The sequence below is a fragment of the Takifugu rubripes genome, chromosome 11 (assembly GCF_901000725.2).
Source record: "Takifugu rubripes chromosome 11, fTakRub1.2, whole genome shotgun sequence".
Lineage (NCBI taxonomy): Eukaryota > Metazoa > Chordata > Actinopteri > Tetraodontiformes > Tetraodontidae > Takifugu > Takifugu rubripes.
In genome coordinates, this window is record NC_042295.1 from 2,910,941 (window position 1) to 2,933,131 (window position 22,191).

General features: G+C 41.5%; 3 protein-coding genes across 8 annotated transcripts; 1 reads left to right on the plus strand and 2 right to left on the minus strand.

Moving 5' to 3' along the window:
- Positions 1-47: 47 nt before the first annotated feature.
- porb (P450 (cytochrome) oxidoreductase b) lies at positions 48-11,066 on the minus strand. 4 transcript variants are annotated; one of them, XM_011608204.2, is made up of 17 exons: positions 10,955-11,043; positions 10,776-10,868; positions 9,516-9,703; positions 5,712-5,760; positions 5,163-5,291; positions 4,838-4,990; positions 4,478-4,602; positions 4,263-4,352; positions 3,852-3,950; positions 3,598-3,714; positions 3,407-3,525; positions 2,959-3,140; positions 2,629-2,778; positions 2,163-2,430; positions 1,714-1,859; positions 1,509-1,594; positions 48-1,389 (listed from the first exon to the last, which is right to left on the minus strand). In XM_011608204.2, the coding sequence occupies exons 3-17, from the start codon at positions 9,683-9,685 to the stop codon at positions 1,245-1,247; spliced, it is 2,028 nt and encodes a 675-aa protein (XP_011606506.2). In that variant the 5' UTR covers positions 9,686-9,703; positions 10,776-10,868; positions 10,955-11,043; the 3' UTR covers positions 48-1,244. The 4 variants fall into 4 exon arrangements, with proteins under 4 accessions (XP_011606506.2, XP_011606507.2, XP_003968271.2 ...); XM_011608205.2 differs by having other exon boundaries at positions 1,245-1,389; positions 10,776-10,877; positions 10,955-10,988; XM_003968222.3 differs by lacking the exon at positions 10,776-10,868 and having other exon boundaries at positions 1,245-1,389; positions 10,955-11,066.
- Positions 11,067-11,809: 743 nt separating this feature from the next.
- On the minus strand, positions 11,810-15,847 carry LOC101062766 (transmembrane protein 120A-like). The gene is made up of 12 exons (XM_003968239.3): positions 15,003-15,847; positions 14,805-14,923; positions 14,547-14,663; positions 14,398-14,457; positions 14,214-14,309; positions 13,996-14,085; positions 13,332-13,397; positions 13,179-13,240; positions 12,996-13,088; positions 12,389-12,453; positions 12,201-12,269; positions 11,810-12,058 (listed from the first exon to the last, which is right to left on the minus strand). Exons 1-12 carry the CDS (start codon positions 15,069-15,071, stop codon positions 11,945-11,947), a joined length of 1,020 nt encoding a protein of 339 aa, XP_003968288.2. The 5' UTR covers positions 15,072-15,847; the 3' UTR covers positions 11,810-11,944.
- Positions 15,848-16,286: 439 nt separating this feature from the next.
- gdpd1 (glycerophosphodiester phosphodiesterase domain containing 1) lies at positions 16,287-21,682 on the plus strand. Of its 3 annotated transcripts, none has more exons than XM_003968238.3 (11): positions 16,287-16,444; positions 16,552-16,696; positions 18,768-18,810; positions 19,048-19,183; positions 19,544-19,589; positions 19,701-19,822; positions 19,913-20,002; positions 20,136-20,269; positions 20,501-20,560; positions 20,668-20,719; positions 20,810-21,681. In XM_003968238.3, exons 1-11 carry the CDS (start codon positions 16,409-16,411, stop codon positions 20,942-20,944), a joined length of 999 nt encoding a protein of 332 aa, XP_003968287.2. In that variant the 5' UTR covers positions 16,287-16,408; the 3' UTR covers positions 20,945-21,681. The 3 variants fall into 3 exon arrangements, with proteins under 3 accessions (XP_003968287.2, XP_029699992.1, XP_029699993.1); XM_029844132.1 differs by having other exon boundaries at positions 16,292-16,444; positions 16,555-16,696; positions 20,810-21,682; XM_029844133.1 differs by lacking the exon at positions 16,287-16,444 and having other exon boundaries at positions 16,558-17,733; positions 20,810-21,682.
- Positions 21,683-22,191: the final 509 nt, after the last annotated feature.

The following is a 22,191-nucleotide window of genomic DNA, read 5'->3' on the forward strand; positions in this document are numbered from 1 at the left end:
CATTACTATACTGGTAATCAGTTGTCAAAGTTACTCAAACGCAATTAGTGACACCATGATTGACAATTTATTCAAGTTTATTCATCCAAAATTTCCATTAAAGTCAAATAATTCCACAATAAGCTGAAAGAAAGCTGACAATATGGGGTAAAGTGGTTTTCCATCACAATATAAACATGGAAGGAATGCATTTTACAAAGAGAATAAAACATCTGACTTTAATGTCAACATATAAGGCAGTGTTAAAAAGGCACTGATCGATAGATGCTAGGAAATTCACAAAATGTTTCACACATTGTTTCCACGCAATAATGCATATGTATATAGATATATTTAAACAATGAACATACATTTTGCTGCCATATAACAAATCCAAGTACTGTCTAATGCATATAAAAGTGAACTGCCTTTTCGGGGATGGGGAGTCAGGTTTGAGGATCATTTAAAATATTTCAGAATTTTTATAAAAATACGATTCCTCCCAATTCCATTTCCAGTCCATTTAAAGATAGGCTTTAATGAGAAATAAAAAACATACATTATATCTTGAAAAGATGGCATCCTTTGCAACTGGCTCAAGATATCAGTGTTATTGAATAAAATCAAAAGTAGTACATGCATAAGAGGAAAAACCTCTCATTAAAAAGGTCAACATAACTACCACGAATGATCGAAACGATCCATCACGGCGTGACACCTACAAAGCATCGACTTTGATGAGTGTTTACTGCGGGAGAGTTGTTTATCCACGTAGGTTTGAAATGTCCAACCTCCGATTATTACTTTGTGCATCTTAAGTTTTGGTGCAGCCAGTCTGTGTCGTAAACCCTTTAAAATGTTGGATCATAAAGAGAGCTCTCATCAGGTGACAAAGGGAACCACTCAACCCTATTGACATTATGATAATATATCACAAGTGTGCAGACCTGCAAGTAAACAAAACTAGAGAGTTCTTCACTTGAAACACACCTGGCAGGTTTGACTTCAACGGCAACTATATTTATTAAATTTAGTGGGCTTACTAACAAAACCTGCAGAGGTAGGGCTTACCATCTTGCTACCTGTAGTTCTTGATGGTTCTCATGTACATGCACATATATGTACACACACGCACATATATATATATATATATATATATATATATATATATATATTCTACTGTGATAAAAGACGACAAAAGGTTTTAAAAAAAAAAAGCATAATCTTCAGTTGAATATTGCAACTGCTACAGAACCCGAGGTCGTTTAACTCCAGACGTCCTGCGAGTAGCGTCCCTTGGTCATCAGTTTCTTGATGTAATCTGTGGCCTGGCTCCGCGTCATTTCTCCCTGCTCTTCTGCTATCTCGTAGAAGGCCAGCTGTACATCTTTGGCCATGTTCCTGGCATCGCTAAAAACACATCATCGACAATGTGTGGTTAATGGAAAAGAAATCCTGAGGGTGGGTTTGGCGTTTGACCAACGCTGAGACAAATTCAACCAACACCGGTGTTTCGTTTGTCAACTTACCCACAGATGTAGATGTGAGCATTTTCTGAATGGATCAACTTCCACACATGCTCCTTGTTGGCCTTTAGCAGATGCTGCACATAGACCTTTAAAAGAAAAAAGAACCAATTCATGAAGATGACAACTTAGCTAATCAGTTTTTTCTGAAAGCTGACTCCTGCATGCAGCCCAGTTCAGATGCCTAAAAAGAGTGGGTCAACTCCACCTTGTGTTCCTGGTCTCTGGAGAAGGCAACATTCAGCTGCGTCAGTGCAGCGTTCTTCTCCGCTTCTTCCAATTCCTCCTGGTAAAGGTAATCTTCATTCTTGTGTCTGCAGCCAAAATACATCACAGTCTCTCCAACCTCCTTCCCTATAAATAGGGGAAAAAAGCACAGAAAAATTGGAACATTGCAAAAAAAAAACAACCTATTCTGAGCAAATTTAAAAACCCTAGCAAACATGAAGAAGTTCTATGTTTTGTGTCATCGTACTTTTACCTGTATCCACAATGACCTGATTATTTATTTAAAAACGTCCATAAATAACAAATTATTAAATTAACCTTTACACCTTCTTTTATGGTTCAGATATTTATTTTTTTTACTGCAACCAAGAACGGGCAGAAAAATATGAACCGTCTCAAGGACTTTGACCCCCTCAAGGACAAACAAACCTTGTTCCTTGAGCCAGCCTCTCTCTTGGATAAAGCCCACGAAGGGAGCTATGCCCGTCCCAGGGCCGACCATGAGCACCGGGTTGGTGGCCTTGAAGGGCAGCCGGAATTGGGACTTTCGGATATACATGGGAACCATGGACTTGTGGCCGTTATCAGATATCAGTTTGTTCTTCAGCCAGTTGGTGGCAACTCCCTTGTTAAGGCGGCCGGTCTTCGTTTGGTACTCCACCACGACGGCACAGATATGGATACTGTTGGGGTGAACCTTCAGAAAGGAGGAAAATGATAATCAGGAATTGTGACAAGCAGGAAAAAAACACACACGGAAACAGAGATCCTTCCAAAGGGGAACTTTAAGCGGCAGCTGTTAGTTCTCGAAGGCTTCCAGTGGAATAAAACGACTTCAATGAATTGGATGAATTTAAGTTACCGAGACGTGTCTGAATTAAAAGTCCTAAGTTACCTTAGAGGAGGAGGCAATGGAATAATAGCGAGCTTGGAGACGAGGTAGAAGCTCACACAGATGGTCAATAGGAGGCCTCAAAGAAGGCATGTCTTCCAAGATGGCCAGAATGTTCCTGCAGGCATCCAACACCCAGTTCTGGTAGAGTGACTGCAAAAATAAAGAAGAAAAAAAAATACACTGAACGTCCCAGAAACAATTAGAGGAGAAACACCGTGCACTCCAGGTTGGCATATGCCAACATATGCGTGGCTATAGTCCATAAAAACCTTTAACTTCCATGTCTAAACCCTTCATTGTAACACCACACCCTGCACAGGTGCCACAGACCTTGCCCTCGGGTGAGGAGGAGGCCATTTTGCGCAGATTCTCCTGGTCTTTGCTATCGGTGGCGTACTGCGCCAGCTCATAGAGGACGTTCGTGCGAGGCGGTTGCGTGATGTCCAAGTAGTGCGTGAGAGCCGTGCGATAGGTGGTGGGGCAGGGAAAAGGGTGTTTTTTATTGGACTCCTCTGGAAAAACAAACAAACAATTAAGGCATATTTTTACAGACTCAAGTAATAATCCATTAAAAGTCCTCTTTGTTGTTCAGTATACGACCATGAGAACGTTCTCAAAGAAATTAATGACCCGTCTCTGTCATGACTTTTGCGTGATAAACATGGGTATACAGAGATAATAGCGTGCAATTCACATCAGTTTAAATGAGGCGATCCCGCACGCTCAGATACGTGACAACACATGAGCTCAAGGTCCTTGTGTGGATTCAGTGCTGTACCATCAAGGTTGTTGAGAGAGATTACAACATCAAGGTCAACTCCAAGGACTTGTCCCAGCTTGTTCACCAGTGCTGAGTCATTTGTGGGGAAAACGGCAACGTGGTCTCCCGACTCGTACCTGAAAATACAACCAAAACCGTGACCTTGAGCCATGAAACATTTACAGGAGATGGGAGACAACCAAACTGACCTGATTTTGGAGCCTGTTATGTCCAGTTCCAGGTGCATGAGGTGTCTCTCACCACCTTTGTTAAGCCTGCGGTTGACAGTGACTGGGGCCAGGAAAGGGTTCTTTGAATCAAAGGGTCTAAAGCGGACAAAAGCAATATTTGAATGCAGAAATTAAACCACAGAAAAAGAAAAAAAAAGATGTCCACTAGGGGGCAGAGCTACAGCTAATACAAACACTTAACAAGGTGCTGTTGTGAGTTCTTCAGTACTTACGGCTTTTGGACCTCAAAACTTTTCAGACGCCCGATCTCTCCACTATACACCTTGTTCATGTTAATATCAGTGTGCACCTTCAGCTCGTACTGCCGTATGCTGCAAGAAAAAAATAACTGGCCATTAATCTCCGCAGACATAACACAAATTATGAGAGATGTGAGAGCCTACTTGGCTAATTACGGTGCTAATGCTTATGTGACACGCATATGTTGATGTTTATGAAGGACAGAAATCTTTGCTGATCTAAATTTTTAAAAGGCATAATTATATTTAACGGTCTTTTTTTAAAGGTCTGCTTAACATGGACATCATATCAAATCCACCTTTCAAATGACAAAGACAATGCTAAGATGTTAGCTCAAGTACTGACCACTGAGACGCCTGCTTGTATTAACTGGATTAACTCACCTTGATTCATCTCCTAAGGGCTCCACTCCAAAGTGCTCGCATACTGCCGGCCAGAACTGCTCTCTCCATGAAACAAAATCTTCTTCAAGGCTGAAATAAAGGGGAAAAACTGTCAGTAGTAAGTACTTTAAAATGCCCGTTTGCTGAAGACAAAGCACCTGTTCTATTAGCGTCTATTACAGGCTCGTAGAGATCATTTCTTTAGCCACACTCACTTGCCATCATCATCTCCTAAGCCGAGGTCAAAGATGCGTTTGGCCCCAAGTTCTTCCAGTCTTTTGTCAACGTATTTTCCCATGGCGTTGTAGTGTTCATAGGTCTTGTTCCCCAAAGCAAATACCTGAAGATAGCACACAGCAAGAATTTGGGAACTACAGCCCATTTCTTGCCTAATTACCCTAGAAAATGATTTAAAACACATTTTTATGCAGCATAAATGAAGGAAAAGCGAATGTGTCCAGAAGTCTCATTTAGATTTTCTGTAAAATCTAAACACACTATTTACTTTTGCCCTTTTAAAATCTTAAACAGGCACGTTTTGAAGCATGTGTAATAACAAATAAATTCAGACTGACGGTGTAGTTGAGTCCAGAGAGTTCTTCATCGTCATTCTCCTGCAGCCAGTCATAGAAGTCCTGGGCGTTGTCGGTCGGGTCTCCTTCTCCGTACGTCGCCATGCAGAATATGGCGAGAGAGTTTTCGATCTCGGACAGGCGAGACAACTCCGCCTGAAACATCCCACAAACATCGTTATTGATGTAAAAAAAAGTCAAGTTCTAAGTACATTTTTAAAATACGTCGCAAGATTTTAGTTTGTTCACCTATTTTGCCAAAATAGATACAATAATATTGTGTATGTATTTGGACATCACGCTGGTGATGAATTCTTTGTGAATTTACCATATCGTACTCCTCTGGGTCAGCTGCCATGCCTTTCATTCCATACCGCTGAGCATCTTTAGACAGCCGATTAGCAAATTCCTCTCCTGTTCCCGTCTGGGAGCCATAGAAAACAATAATGTTCTTGCCCTGGTAACAAACACAAACAAACAAGAGATTCAGATCCGTTTTCTAAAAGTCTGCAGGCTAAAATAAACCCGCTAGCTCTGTAAATTTGCTACCCGTCACAGCGTTTGTAACAAGGAAATGGCCCCATGGAGCTCCATCTGCTCCTGTTTTTGTGAGAACTTTCATATGGTGCCAGTTGAGTATCAACCAAACCTCCATCCAAAGTTTTACTTTTTTGTCACTATTTCTTTGTCTTATTTTACAGCAAAACAAGCGGGTTCCGAATCAAAAGCTCTATATATGCAGGATTTTAAGAGCTAAAGGCTACAAACAGTAGAGAAAACAAAGAGATTACATTACAGACTGCAAAAATTAACTTTTAATGTATTTATCACATTAAGTAAAAGGAGAAATTTTCACAAACCACCTAAACTCACTCACCATTTTCTTCATTTTCTCAATGAAACTGGTCTCCCTTGTGGAAGGTGCTCTGAGGGGGAGGAAGACAAGACGTCAGCAAAATTAGGGCAGTTCTGACGATATAAACCACAGTGCTTTATATTCACAAACAAGTAACAACTGTTATTTCCCAATTATTACACAGTAGTTAGAATTTCCCAGTTGAAGCTGGTGTTCAGGACTGGATGAAAAGAATCACAGGGTTGCTGAAGAAAGAAGGGCACACGGCTAATTTGGAGAGCTGAATCAAAGGAAAGACCACTTAAGAGGAATAAAGGTCTGAGTGGATCATGTGAAACACATCACAAGGCTCCCGAAAAGACGTCACAATGGATTAATATACTGTCAATATATAACGCTGCAGTGTACAGAGTTCAGGTGAGTGGAGTCCATTCCACTTGCCATAAAAGCTTGTGCCTGACCCAACTCTTTTTTAGCCTAGCTACCTTCTTCCTATGCCAAAACACAGAATTAACCTACCCCCACTGGTGTTTTACACACATGCCTAGGCCTAAAATGCGTCAAGCTATTAAGAAATGGGTTCCAGGTGGCGGCTACAATTTATCGTCTCTGGCCGGTGCACCACGTGGCGTGGAGCAGAGGGTAGGAGGGCAACCACGCCGTTGGAACCTGGCACTTTGCTCTTTTGGAGGAGGAAAAGGATGAGAAATGCCCAAAACGAGACCATCCCACCCAGAGAACGCCACAGCGGGGACCGTGATCTCTTCACACTGGGGAGACCTGAGGGACGCGGGAGTCTAGACACATTTGGGAGAAGATTCAGGAAGATGGAGAAGGCTCTTGGACCTCCTGCTGCGTGACGACGCCAGGCCTCACGTTGCTGGAGTGTGTCAGCAGCTCCTGGAAGGCATCGATGCCGTTGACAAGGCAACTCTGGGACATTGAGTTTTGCGTCAACCACTGCGTGATGATGCAGGTTTGGGAGGAGATGCCTGAGAACATCCATCGCCTCATCAGGGCCATGCCCAGAGTGTTCCAGTGTATACAGGCAGGTAGAAGCCACAACAAGCTGGATCAGCCTGAGATCTCATTTCCCCCCCATTTCATTCTGCATGATATTTTATCTCGAGCGGGTAATAATTAATGTTTCTAACAATAATGCTTACATCATTCTGCTCTCAGAATGAATATAAGAAATAAAATAAGCAAATATTTTTATCTGAAACACTTCTTCCAGGTGTACCACAGGGTGTGCAAGGTGTAGTATTTTTGTAGTTCAAAGGAGCCCATGCAAAGCCAGATGATCCTCGTCTGTGGCCACTAATCATGAGGAAAAGGCACCGACAATCAGAGGTGATCTCTGCTGTTACAATAAATGACATCATGACATCTAACCAGATCTGAGGCTTAAAGATGCCCGAGGAAATTAAATAAAACATTACGCTGGTATCCTGTGACTCAACAAAACAGGCCACCCACGACAACGGTGTCAACATTTTAACCAAAAACATGCGGAGACCTTGTTGCAAGGCTCAGAAATTTGTCGTCAAACCGATTTCACCAGCATCTGTTACATAACCTACGGGGAAAATTGGTCTTCAAAACTATTTAGCGTCTCGTCAATAAACAAAAACAGAAAAATGACAACAAACAGTGACAATGTTAGCCGCTAAATCGGAGTCAAAGCTCCGGCACTATAAAACAGACCACAAAGTCTGATGAAGTCGAGCAAACAAGTAGAGCGCAATTGCGTGCAACCCTTTGAGACTCATTTCTCCTTCTTAGCCAAAGAGGGAGAGATAAACGTAACTGTTTTACTGACCTTTTAGCAGCATCTCTCCTATCCTCTGGGAGGGAGAACACGCAGCCCATGGCATGTAACCCTGTTGCTCACTACTGCCACTCACTCCAGAGGCGAAGACCACACCTGGAACCGCCACACTTTAAAAAAAACCAGGATGGCAGCGCACCACCACCACAAAAAAAAGGGCATAAACCTAATCCAAACAGGAGCTAGACAGTTTAAGCAGCTGTCCTCCTCGACCGTAGAAGCTCTGAGACGATCGTAACCCTTCCTCTCTGCCTGCACCGCTCTCTGTAATAAGCAGCGTCTGTTCCCCGCACACACATTCACACAAAGCTCTGCCAGTATCTGGCAACCAATGAGGACACAATGGTGGGAAACTGACTTTCCCATAAAATGTAGCAGAGCTGCCACACAATTTTGACTCATGAAAAACACTGAGAACACTCTGCATGTCTGTCCCCTCTTCCTCACTCTGGGCTGGAACCAAAAAAACAATCTTAAAAGGCCAATGGTTTGTAGCGACAGCCTGTTGGTGGGGGTTCTGAATGGTATTTTTTTCCCCTGACTATTCTCCGCCCACATTGAAGCAGTGGGGGATATCACTGCTATGGCAACCTCATTTATCATAAAAGGATTCAATTTGTGACAGCTGTCCAGCCGAATGAGCACGCACGCGGACAGAACAGAGAGACACAAATACCAGGAACACGAAAACGGGAAGAAAAAAAGAAGCAAACAAAGAGCTGCTTGTCTTCTGCCTCAGCTTCCCACCTTTGGAAAAGGCTCACAAAAGGAGCTTGGAGCCCTATTAGGTTTCTGTCCAGAACCTAGGTTCAGGGCCAAATACAAAATCACAGGAAAGACTGAAGGCTACACCCCTTTTAACAGTTAGGTAATCACAGCTCCCAGAAGAGGAGGCCGTCTGGTGTTGCTTTACGCTCCCTGTCCCTTTCCCCCCTAAGGCAGCACAGGGGGTCAGAGGTTACTTCCCTTTCTAGCCAATCTCCAACTTTCACCCAAGATTATGCTTTTTGAATTTCGACATTCCGAGATAGACTTCGGACAAAAGGCACGTTTGGGTGAGGCCAAGCTCTGTCTTTCACTCTGGTAACCCTAAAGACCCGTGTGTGGTTGGGGAGGGACTAAAATGTGGCCAATGGCAGGAGAGTCTGCATAAACTCAGCCGGGCCTCTGCAGTCACTGGTAGCTGCGGAGGGGAGGGGACACAGGCGGAGACGGAATGGGCATTCAGAGAGGGGCACAGCTAGTACAAACTGTGTAAAAGAACACTGACAAGAAAGCAAAAACAAAGGTCACTGCCTGTCAAATCAGAGTTGAAGGTGTGCACTCCTCGCCCAAACCTACTCTTTTTCCTGCTATGCTACGTTAGCAGTAGCAACCATGTGGCAGCTTCACAGACGCATTGTAAGTAGTGTTGCCGTGAAACAGGTCTCCAGTGAAACGGGCACACTACTTTTAGTGAGTTTGGAGTAAACAACCGTAGGAGCTTTAGCTGCAACGTCGCTACGCTACACAAACACGAGTCCAGTGCAAAGTTATAAAGGCAGATAATGAAGCGTCAGGTGGTCACGCTCCGCAGAAAGGCAGCGGCGGAGGGCGGATGTCCAAAGTTAAATTACACGCTGTTCTATTATAGAGTAAATTGATTTTAGAGCAAAATTGCAATTGGGGAAACAGTGTCAAATGTCAGTACGCCCGGTCACTTCTTAACAAGTGGTAAAACGTGAATGTTGGCTCAGAGACGCACTTTCATTCACAGTACCATAACAAATAGATGATATTAAAATCAATTTTAATAAGAAAATATCAGTGTTGCATTTCTTCCAACTACGAAAAACTTTCAATTCACTCAGACCACAAAGGATAAATTAAAGAACACTTAAAAGCTTAACAATACCCAGCCGGAGGTGAAATATAATAAAAGATGTAGAATGTTCGCATACGTACTTGTTACTACTGAAGATAATGTGCGGCCGTGGCGCACAATAGATACTCACTGTGTTTCTATCTTTTTGAATTCGGGGACAGGCTCCGGCTTCTTGCGGAACATGAACCAATAAATAACAATGCCTACAATTAAGGAAAAGAGAAAGATGTCCAGGTTGCTGAAAAGAGGCTCCACTTCCTCCCCCAAGGGTGTGCTCGTAGTGGTGGTCTCAGCATCCATGTTTATTATCTAAGGATCCTACAAAGAAAAAAAAGAGATTTACTTTGCTTCAGAGAAGCTTGAAGGAGTATAAAAAGAGGCCAAGTGAAGGACCTGACTTTGAAATTCTTTTTTTCATGGAGCATTTTAAGGAATGTGATAGGGCCATGGATATGAAAACATCCCATGAATGCTCACATCCCAGCGAGTTCAACGCAATCATATACATTTATTTTAAAGCTCCTATATGTTGTAGGGATGTATGCAAGCCGCCCCATGCTAAGACAGCTGTTGGCGGGTGTTGCAGGGTATCAGAACGTAACCACTTAGACTTCATACATGTGAGGCGGCTCCCTGTATGGCAAAATGATCATTTCACAATTTAAAAAAAGGCTGTGTGTGATCCCAGCTGTGAACTCTCACTACGGTTCACAGAAGTTAGGAAATACCTTCCAAAATAATCAGTGATTTTATCAGCCCGAGTTGCATCAATGACAGTAGATAAGTTCCTAAATAAAACCATTATAGGCACTAAATACAAAAGGCACTGCACTAAACGTTAAATAATAAAGCTGTAAGGCAATATTTGACTTATTCAACCTTTTTCCAAGTCTATTAAAAAGGATGTTGACCCACAGGTCATCAATGTAATTAAAATCACGGCCTTAACCGAAATAAAACTTATTATTCATTAATATTATGATTGTGACGTAATTCAGAGGTGGGGATCGCTGTTAGAAACAAAGCTTATGTTACGCTGATGGACTGTTTACTTTAAGAAGTTATTAAATTAGCATATTTAGCACGTTTCGCTGTGGGTGAGAGGAACAAGGGTTCATCTTCAGTCATGTGAACACAATCACTGTTGGCTGGCAAAATAACCGCTGGCAAAGTAACCAGGGCAGTTTAGCTCCTTTAACCCTGCAAACATGACAGAATAAAAGCTGAGGGACGGCCGACGATGCCTATTACATTGTTACACGACTCTGCCGCTGTCATAGCAGCAGGTTTTAAGAAGGAAACCGGCGATTTTAAACATCCCGTACAAATGCCATGATGGATAAAGCAATTTAACTCACACAGGACTAAGGTGAAGATAACTATGTCTAACCTTATTGTGACTGAGCTGGTTGGGAATCCGCACTTTCGTAGGGGAAGTTCTTCTACTTCCTCTTTACCCGGAGTGTTGATTTTCTATGTGAACCTACGAGAGCTGGCATATAATTCTCGCAAAATGTCACACTTTAATTCGACGCTAAGCGATATCGCGGATAATAGTTAGGTCCTTACCTCGGCCTCCCCTGTTCGTGTCGCGCACACACACAAGCGCCGCTCAACGCGGAAGGAAACTTAACGCCATGTGGGATCAAACCAAGTGCAGCCTAACTAAGGGGGTGCTCTTTGATTCCTAACTTGTAAGTGCATTAAATGCGCGGATATTTTATGTCTGCTTGAAATATAAAAACAATATGTATTCAATATATATTCCGAAAAAAGGTCTGAAATATACCCGGTTAAAAACAAAGAACTTACAGTTCTGTATGCCGCGGTCACGTGTCTCATGTGGACCGGTCCACCCTGCATTACCTAATTGCACCCGTGAGCACGTATGTTACTCCCATAAATAAATAATCATCTCCGTTGTATATGTGAAGGGTCATTGTGTAATAAAACCAAGAAAGCTGGCTCGGCGGAAGTTATTATGTCTGACACTGTGTCGAGCTAAAGAATTTGTGCATCTTTACTTTACGAAATGAAATGGAAGTGAGGGGGGGGTATATTTTTTAAAACTCATTTGGAAATTTACAAGGCCATGATTGACATTGAATTTATGTATTCTAAATATATCAAATAATTCTTACCATATATTAAAGCACTCTGATTTATGTAGTTGTAGGAATTACTACTTAAGAGGATAGACATTGATGATGCTTTATCTGAAGGTAGATACTATAGATTGGTACTACTATAATATAACTAAGTGATGATGAGTGAAGGTAATGAAATCACTCTTGGATTGGCTGTATTTGTTTCTTGAGATTGTATTTCTTGCATTCTTAGAAGTCAGTGCTTGGTAAAAGTTGGTAAGTAATTCTAAAAACTTTTTATTCAAGCATCAAAGCTACAAAATGATTTTAGACACACAAAATATTTCACTCCCATCATGGAAGTCTTTAATCGTTCTGTATTTACCTGTGTGAAATTACAATAACATTGGAGAGACCAATAAAGACAGATTTTCACTTCAGAGAAAAACATTTACGATACATTTCATTGTTATTACAGTCGTTTTAATCTCTGATTGCCGTTCTTGAACTTCTGGTGGACCACAGCAACAGTGGTGAAGAAGTTTCCCATGAATAGGACAAGAAAACAGAGGGCGCACATCAAAACCTAGAATTAAAACACACAAGGCACTCTGTGAGTTAACATAAAAGCTTATTGAAGTCATTTCAGTGACTACATCAATGAATGACCACACTGTCAGCAAATGACACTAAAAGTTCAACTAGTTGAGCGTCCTGAAGGCACTGACCTGCCATTCTTTACAGTCGGGGTCTCGAGCCATTTTAAACAGAGACAGGCTGTTGAAAAACTGCCAGAACTACCAAAGAAGATTTAAAAAGTCCAATTAGTGTAAAGTTGAAGGCGTACCATTACCTTGCAAAAAAAAGAAGAAGTCATTTCTATGAGAGCTGAGCAACTAATCATGAGTCTACTCACGTGACCAAAAAATATGAATGGTAAGAGAAATGTCAGCCCTTTCCACATCCATGACTGAAATCCCTCTGAAATCAGAGTTGTGTTTAAAAACACCCAGTTTCTCACACACATCTATGCTTTTGCTTTGTTTTGTTTTTTTAATTTAGCTGGTTTTACTTAAATTTACAGCACTCAGGGGATGCTGGAATACTCTTATGTTACCCCTGTGATGTTATCCAGGGCAAATTTAACCTGTCTCTCTCAGCCAGAGTACACAGATTAGTGAGCCACACTTTGCCTGCTCCCTTTAGGAACAGTTTGCCTTGGGCAAAGCAGACATGGCTAAAATCCAGCTTGTCAAATATTTAATGGGTTTTTTGGGGTTTTTTTCACTCTTTTTAATGCCAGGGGCATCTTAATTCTGCATTATCAAGAGTAATATTCTGGCCAACACCTTGATATTTAGCCATTTTCCACATTTATAATAGTGATTACCTATCCATAGGAATAGTGAATGACATCTTAAATTTGACCAAATGGTGACTTTTAGATACTTTTTCCAATGGGGAGTAAATATTTAGCTTTGTAATTGTGCTTTTGTTGTGTGCATTTGAACGGTTTATCTCACCCACGGTTAGATCCAAGTTGTGTCTCTCTCCAAGGGATCGTAGTCTATAGAGACAGCCGCTCTGATAGTAACACTGCAAACACTGAACAAAACCTAAGAGGATTGGAGCATGAATATTAACAGCATTTGCTTTTAACTTATCAAAGATGAGTAATGTGGGTATTTAAAATCATCTCAGCTCACTTTGGTAGAAAGAATAGGCCAGGAACTGGTTCCTAAATGTCCTGTACTGGCTACCATCTGGCCTTAAAAGTCAAAGAAAAGAGCGATCACTATGGTTACTGCAACATCATTTCTCATAGTTGCTGTCTTGGGTGTTTCCTCTCCTCCACTCACCATGTCAGCATGACGCCAGACAGAAATGCTGAAATGTAGCGATGAAAAACCCACCAGCCCTTGATTCTAGGTTTCAGAACACAAGATATGGGATACCGAAACCGCATGTTGAGCATTTTCAATGCCATAGAAGACAATAAAAAATCAATCAATGACGCTCAATAAGCAAATATTTTTATCTTTTTAGATCTAATAACTCTGTCCACTCCTCAAACACCTTAATTGCCTGCTGCTCTGGCATAATCTTGCTCATCAAACCCCACTGAGATCATAGAAACACCCTCATCCTCTCCTAAACTCTAGTCCAGTCCTGCTCCCTTCCTTTCCATCCCATCATCCGCTCGGTTGGAGTTAAATCTTCTAGCTGCTAGGCCTTACATCTCCAAACCCACTTTCTTACCCCACACATTATTATTATATTTTCACATTCGCGTTATTGTGCATAGTTCTTCCTATATTGTGTATTTTTAACCCTCATTTTTACTAATATCTTAACATGTTTATGTGATTTAAGGTGATTCTGTTAAGCTGTCTATAAAACAAATACATTGTTATCTCAAAATAGTTCAAAATTACCTGGATAATGACTAATTCCTCTCTTTTTTTTTAACATTTATCGATTTTGCTTATTTTGGTAGGATGAGATTGGTAGAGTGTGACTGACCTGGAGCCGTTGGAAATCAGGATGCTCTCCCTGACAGTTAGAGTACAGTAGAACCACAAGAGCAGGAAATTGAGGATTGCATCAAGAACTCTAAAGACAGTGACATATGGAGCTGCGTTAGGACCTGCGCAATCACTAGCTATGATGCTAAAGTGGCTAGATGATGAAGATGATTGAAAAGATAATGATGATGATGTGATGATGATGATGGTACTGACCTGTAGGTCACGAAGAAATAACATACAACGGACAACAGCAGCAGGAGGACGGTGAGGTACAGCTTGAACTTCTCGTACTCATCCTTGTAGGCAAGTCTTTGTTTCAAAATTTAATAAGATGAGCAAACAGTCATGTTTTATTTACAGAAATGATTAAGAGCACTGAAGTTCAAGTTTTTATTACTTAGCCTGTTTGCTGAGAAGAGTCACATTCACATTTCCAAGGATCAGGCGGAGGTATAATCTGCAACATTGCACAATATTGCATATATTTGTAGTCATTTAAATTGAACTTGCCAATATGAGATCAGGTTTATTTGTTGGGGGCGCTACCCATTTTTCTTGGGAAGAAAAGTTTCCATTTCAACAAAAGCACTTGGGGTGGCCTTTATTTTTCCTGTGATCTGAGCCAGGATTTTAGCATCTTCATCAGACGCTCCTGTGTTGCATCTTATGGGCGACATAAATAAAGTCTGTTAAAAAAAAAACATATATGCTACATATAGCCTAGATGCATCTAACTAATATCAGTCACTCTTAACAAACACAGATGTCATTGTGCACCATGTCACCTATTTCAGTGCAACTTACCGTTTCACCATTTGGTGCACCTCCTTCAGCCGTTCGTGCTGAATAGAAATGGAGGAGGAGCATTTGTCTTGTAGTTGTGAGATTTCCTCCAGTTTCTGTAGGTATAATCTGTGAGTCTCCTGGATTAGAAGAGTGATTACTCTATCTGAGTAGGTCTTACCAGCCTTTGTTTGCATAATCAAGCAAAATAAAACTGACCTGAAGTTGTTCATACTCGCCTTGAAGACGGTCCCACTCTTCCAGATGAAGCGATAAACCCTTCAGCATTTTGCAGGCTTATTTTTTTACACATCAATATTGTTTCAATGGTACATTTCCCAAAGAAAAGTCCCGGAGCAGAGGAAGTGATTTTCTTCAGTGTGTGTACCACAGCTGCACACACACTTTATTGCATATAGTGAACTTTGACTGACACATATGTGCAACAGTTTGTCTTGGACATTGTTCTGTGGGACATTTTCATTCACGATTGGTTGATTGCTAATAAGATACACAGCTGGAAATATCCCAGCTACCTTCGGGCCAGAGGCTGAGTCCATCAGCTCAGTGAAGGGCCAATATAGACACAACAACCAACTTCTTAAATGTAGCAGAAGTCAACACTTAAGCACTGGAGGTGTTTCTGAGCTAACGCTTTTAAAGGAGGTATTTGATAATTATAAAAGGTGACTTTATGAAATGGATTATCCTGTCTAGGATGAATCCCTCCAGCAATTTGTCTATAAGGGAAAAAAACAATTAACCTTCTTATTAACGTGACTAGCAGCAAGTATTTGCTTCATATGGCGCTCCCGCTGAACAGCTGCAAATTAGCGACAGCTAGTGGATGAAACAGTTAAATACAGAGGTTGATCGGTTCGTGGACACGAGGACAAAAGTCTCCCTCAACCGTGACTTTGCACTTTATTGAACTTTGACTGTGACTTGGAGTGTGTATTGTGTGGTAACGAAATAGAAAAATAACATGGCGGGTTAATGGGATCAGAGATCAGTCTTTCGAGTTGACATTTCTTAATATATAAAATAAGTTCTACTAACAGGACCTTGTTTTGTCCGTTATCCCGATACACATGTTTGTCACACAGAAATTACAAGAGGAAAAAAATTAAAACGCTATCGATAAGGTTAAACACCAGAAAATATGCAGGAAAAATATTTTTTTCAACGCATTGAGACGTTATAATAGTCACACTGGATTGTTTTTGGTTACAAGTACAAAGTAATTTATGACTTAGTGACTTTGCTGCATAGCCTATAGGGGCAATGACCTGTGCCCTGTACAAATAAGCATTATATGTCACCTGCTGAGTTTTGTTTCATTATCCCCTTACTTCATACTTAGTAATTAGCGTCTTTGTAAACTTGTTATTGCGCTGCTGTGTAAAAGGTTAATGCCGTAAAAACGTTATATAATCTGCGTGCGCGCGTGTAACGAGTTGACCAATGAAAACAGATTGAAAGCAGGAAGTCGCTCGTTCTGACTACTGCGCATGCGCGTACAGGTCACTCAGAGCCGGTCACTCAGCAGTGAACCGCAAACTGTTTCAAAGGCTGGATTATCTTTATAACAGCGTTTTTTCCCACTGCTCTATAGAAGCGACCATATGCTGACACTAAACACAACAATATTGCGAAACAAGGTAAGACGTTCATTCTTAGCCTGGCTAACATTTCGAGCTATAATTGCCATTGAATACCTGCTCAGCATTTGTAGGTTAATGGCTGTGTTGGGTTTGTGTATTTCCAGCAGACAGAGATGAGTGTTGCAGTGTATATCCTGTCGACAGTAACGGGTTACATGCTGACCTCTGCCCTCCTGTTGAAATGCCCCGGTCTGCTGCACCGGAGGAGGAAAGAGACCTTCATCAGCAGACACATCTCCCATCGGGGAGGTCAGTGGGTTTCCTTTGACAGTGTCTGTCAAAAATCCACCTTTTGGCCTTGACACTTTGTTCGGTGTTGCAAGAATGATTCCATGAGTCCAGACACAGATTTCATATGAAATAACTGATAGCTTGAATCAGATTGTAGCACCATTGATGAGATACAAAGTAACTTATGAATACTTTTAAAGATTCCGGGGGTCTGAAAATACCACCCAACACGTCTTGCCAGGGAAATCGGCGCATCCCTGTGATATAAAACTCTCTTAAGGCTAAATAAACCACCCCTCCAGAGGAAAAGATGAATTCCAGCTGCTTGTATGAGTGATCCTATCCTTTTGGTGACCACTCACAGCTCATGAATGCAGGTAAACCCGATTCCTGTTAAATCCCTGCATGCATTCAGGATTAATTACGGACTGGTGTAGTGAAGCTCACCGACAGGACTACAGCGTTTGGAAGACGGATCATAAAGCTGACACCTATGAGCTGTGGCTAGAGATGAGATCCACGAGGAATCATGAGCTCAGCATTGGCCGCCCTGACACAGGCCACCTCTCGCTGGGAACGGCTCTGAATTACCGCTGACATCCAATAATTATTGGGTTCAGAAGTCTGCAAACCACTGTGCACTTTGCGTCGGTACCTTTCCATGGGCCGCAGTTCCCCAGACCCACTTTATGGGGACAGAAAGTAGCTCTTGGAGACTCATGGTGTCACGCTGTGGTTAGTTAATTAACTCAAACCACCTACAAAGGTTCCCTGAGCCTGTAAAACAGGGGCGTCCACACCCGGACCTCGAGTGCCACAATCCAGCCGGGGTTTTTTATCGTACCAAGCCGAATGCTTTCACCAAGGAAAGTAGGATCCATGGTGGTAGGACAGAAAACCCGACCTCAAGGACGTCCCTGCTGTAAATGGGCAGGTTCTGAGTCTGGTTCTGTCTGGAGGCAAAGCGGAGGTGCTCAAAATCCAAGCTGCCGCTGGTTCGGTGTAGTTTCCACCACCGGGAATGGTTCGAGGAGCCATGTTCTATCAGGTCAAAGGTCAGCGCAGCACTTACCAGATTTTAGAGAGCTTCACGTTAGCTTTGCTCCCTAGCTTTACAAAGATGCTGACCAAAAGCACCAGTACCTGGTTTAAGGGCCACAGCATCCCTGTGTTTGATTGAAAATGCCAGAGTTGAATCTATGGGATGTTAAGAGCTACATGTTCATACTCTCAAGAGCTACATGTTCATACTCTCAAGAGCTACATGTTCATACTATCAAGAGCTACATGTTCATACTCTCAAGAGCTACATGTTCATACTATCAAGAGCTACATGTTCATACTCTCAAGAGCTACATGTTCATACTATCAAGAGCTACATGTTCATACTATCAAGAGCTACATGTTCATACTCTCAAGAGCTACATGTTCATACTATCAAGAGCTACATGTTCATACTCTCAAGAGCTACATGTTCATACTCTCAAGAGCTACATGTTCATACTCTCAAGAGCTACATGTTCATACTCTCAAGAGCTACATGTTCATACTCTCAAGAGCTACATGTTCATACTCTCAAGAGCTACATGTTCATACTCTCAAGAGCTACATGTTCATACTATCAAGAGCTACATGTTCATACTATCAAGAGCTACATGTTCATACTCTCAAGAGCTACATGTTCATACTCTCAAGAGCTACATGTTCATACTCTCAAGAGCTACATGTTCATACTATCAAGAGCTACATGTTCATACTCTCAAGAGCTACATGTTCATACTCTCAAGAGCTACATGTTCATACTATCAAGAGCTACATGTTCATACTATCAAGAGCTACATGTTCATACTATCAAGAGCTACATGTTCATACTCTCAAGAGCTACATGTTCATACTCTCAAGAGCTACATGTTCATACTATCAAGAGCTACATGTTCATACTATCAAGAGCTACATGTTCATACTATCAAGAGCTACATGTTCATACTCTCAAGAGCTACATGTTCATACTATCAAGAGCTACATGTTCATACTCTTAAGTGGTCCAACGACGGTGAAGATGCAGCTCTAAGATTGTCTTACTTTGCAGGCGCAGGTGAGAACCTGGAAAATACCATGGCAGCTTTCAAGCAGTGAGTTGAAACTTCACCCGACTTTGTTTTTTCTGGATCGTGGCGCAAGTGTGTGTGACGCGACCTCATGACTGTGGTCAGTGTGTGTGTATGTGTGTGAAGTGGGAACTCTTTGTGAGTCGAACCTTCAACTGTCAACTGCAAATTCTGTGACTTTACTGAAGTGAACGCGCTGCTCTTTAACACGTCCCTGCCGGACATTCTCCATCAGCCGTCCTTTTACCTCCTTCCCTGCAGCGCCGTGGATCTCGGCACCGACATGCTGGAGCTGGACTGCCACCTGACCAAAGACGAACAGGTCGTGGTTTCACACGACGCCAACTTGGAGAGGTGCACCGGCACGGACACGCGGGTCTCTGAGCTGGCCTACTCCGTGAGTGATAATGGAGAAAATGCCCGTTGACGTGATTCCCAAATCATCTTCTGTGATTTGGCTGCAGACAAAGGGACAAATATTGAAACCATAAAAGTAACTTGAGCTTAAAAACACTGATTAGACTGGAATCAAAGAGGGAACCTGTGCTTTCATCTTTCCCACCTTGGGGCTGATGGATCATGTGCTCCAGGTCACATGACTCGCCGCGTATCTTCGCCTGAGTCAACTGATCAAGAAAAGGTCTTTTTTTTTGAGGAACTTCACAGAAATGTGACGCCAGAAATCATTGGACGAGCTTTACGGGTGACACGAGTCGTGTTTTCGGAGTCACGTTTACTGATCTTGTCTTGTCCGCAGGAACTCCCTTCATATCTGTGCAAGCTGGGTGTAACCTTTCAGAGAGGTACTTTTATCATCAATGCATCATGCGGTTGACTTTTCTTTGATCTATTGATGGAGGCTGCAAGGATTCGTAGGTGAGTCGGAACCAACGCTGCTGTGCTTTTCTATGCAGAGTGTTTCTGCGAGGGGGGAGAGGACACCCGCATCCCCCTCCTCAGAGAGGTTTTTGAGGCATTTCCTTACACTCCTGTCAACATAGACATCAAAGTCAACAACGACACGCTCATTAAAAAAGTGCGTCCCTTTCGCCCCGTCCAGTACGTTGAATTAAATCTTAAAAATATCCCATAATATAATAATGACAATAACTCCATTTCCTGACAGGTTTCTGAGCTGGTTGTTAAGTATGACAGAGAGCATCTGACTGTCTGGGGCAATTCAAACAACCAGATTGTAAAGAAGTGTTACAAAGAGGTGTGTTTGTTTGTCTTACACGCACAACCGAAACATCCATATATGTTCAGGTTATGTTCATTTTTATGGACGTTTTAGAACTATTGGTGCAATAAAGATGTGTCCCTTCTCCTATTTTCTTTTTCTTTTGTAGAACCCGAGTATTCCAGTGCTGTTCAGCCTTCCCAGGGTCTTACAGTTGTTGGGGCTCTTCTACACTGGCCTCTTGCCCTTTGTCCCCCTGAAAGAGCAGTTCCTGGAGATCCCCATGCCCTCCATTATCTCCAAGTAGATACACATCCGTCCATCTTAAAAACAGAGTAAACTAGATAAATGCATGACTGCACTCCGAAGGTGATCAAACAAATTTAGTCTTTATTGTACATCAGAGTCCAGAGTAGTTTGACATTAGTCTGACAATATTTACAGATATTTATCACATTAGGAAAAGTATTTGTTTCTTTAAAATACCCCAGTGTTTACACAATTTTAATACACGCTTTACAATTCTTTCTGTAGGCTTCGGGGTCCTAACAGGTTAAATAGAAGACAGCGACTCCTCATCTGGCTGGCTGACATGTAAGCCACGTGGGAAAAACGTCTACTTTTATCCATATGTCTTGTTTACAGCTGCATCAAACGTTACACTACTTCCTTAGATGAGGGTTTTGTTTTCTGTCCTGCAGTTTGCTGATGAGGAAATCTCTGTTTAAGCACCTGACAGACCGAGGCATCCAGGTACGACTCTGCTTTTAAACCCTTTACACCATTTCTGGCCTTGTCTTTGCTGGAAACTGATATCCCTTCTGCGCACGCGTCTGATTCCAGGTCTACATTTGGGTGCTTAATGATGAGGAGGACTTTCAGAGGGCATTTGACCTAGGTGCAACAGGGGTGATGACCGATTTTCCCACAAGGCTCAAAGACTTCATGGACAGAAATGGAATTTCTAAACCACAGTGACATAAGAAAATGTCCTGACCGCCACTCCGTCCTGCTTGTAACGTCTTCTTGAGACGTTTCTCTCTGAGACTGTTGTCTCTTGCAACCACAAGCACAAAAACTTCAGCTGCACTGGCAGAAACTCGATTGGTATTGAATAAGTCACTTCATATTTTATATATTGTCTGTAAAACCACTTTTATATCTTCTGTCGAGTTAGCCAGTTGTGTTGAATGCTAATGTGTATTTCTTCATTTGTTTTTACTTGAAATACATTCGATTGCATTATTTAATCACAGATCATTTTGCACAGAATACGCAGTATTTTAAGTTTTCCCACATGAACTGCTATCCAGTTGCCATTTTTTTTGTGTCGGTTCAAAGATAATTATTTGTATCTTATGAATGTAGTATTAATTGAATGTAATGTTTGATTTGATTGCTGGACTTTTTTTTTTTTTTTTTAAATAGTGCTGAAATATTATACTATGTAAAATCTACATTAGTGTTAGGTCCTATGGCCAATATTTGACGTTGGAAATGCTTGCTCTAATCTTGTTTGTCCTACACCTAATTAGTCTGTTTTTCATGTTGTTATAAACGTGCAATTTGTATGTGTGGATATATGTTGTGAGTTTCACCAAACCAGATTTTGAGATGCAGCTGCTTTGAAAGAATTATTGAAAATGCTTATAAACTAAAAGTATTCAATGAATAAAAACGAAAACGGGTGTAATCATCTTATTCGAGCCTTTAAACGATTGTGCGTCGCAGCAGCTTGTAACTCCCGGTAAACACCAGCAGGGGGAGCTGTTGGTCCGTAATATTATACGGTAAAATTACGTAATGTTGCAACTAAAATTGGCGCAAACTTGACTAATTGAGACAGAGCAAACCAGTTGTGTATGAAAAGAACCGGATAAGCAAATTTATATACTATATATAGAGAATATTAGTAATGTATTATGTAAATATATTTTCAACAACCCAGTTCAGCTGTAACCTGCTGGGGTTCAGGATTTGTTTTGCAGATCTTGAAAGAAAAAAAAAAATCATAGTCTTACTAAACATAAAGCTTTTTGTTATTAAAAAAAAAGTAATAATAAAAAACCTGCAAAGAATTTTAATTTGAGTCAAAGCACAAATAGAAAATGATTCATGTGTCCTTTATCCAAATGCGTAGATTATGATGTTAATATTGCATCCAAAAGCAGCAGGATTTTAACATGTGTGACTTCAGAGCTGAAATTAAAAATATCTTAAGGTCA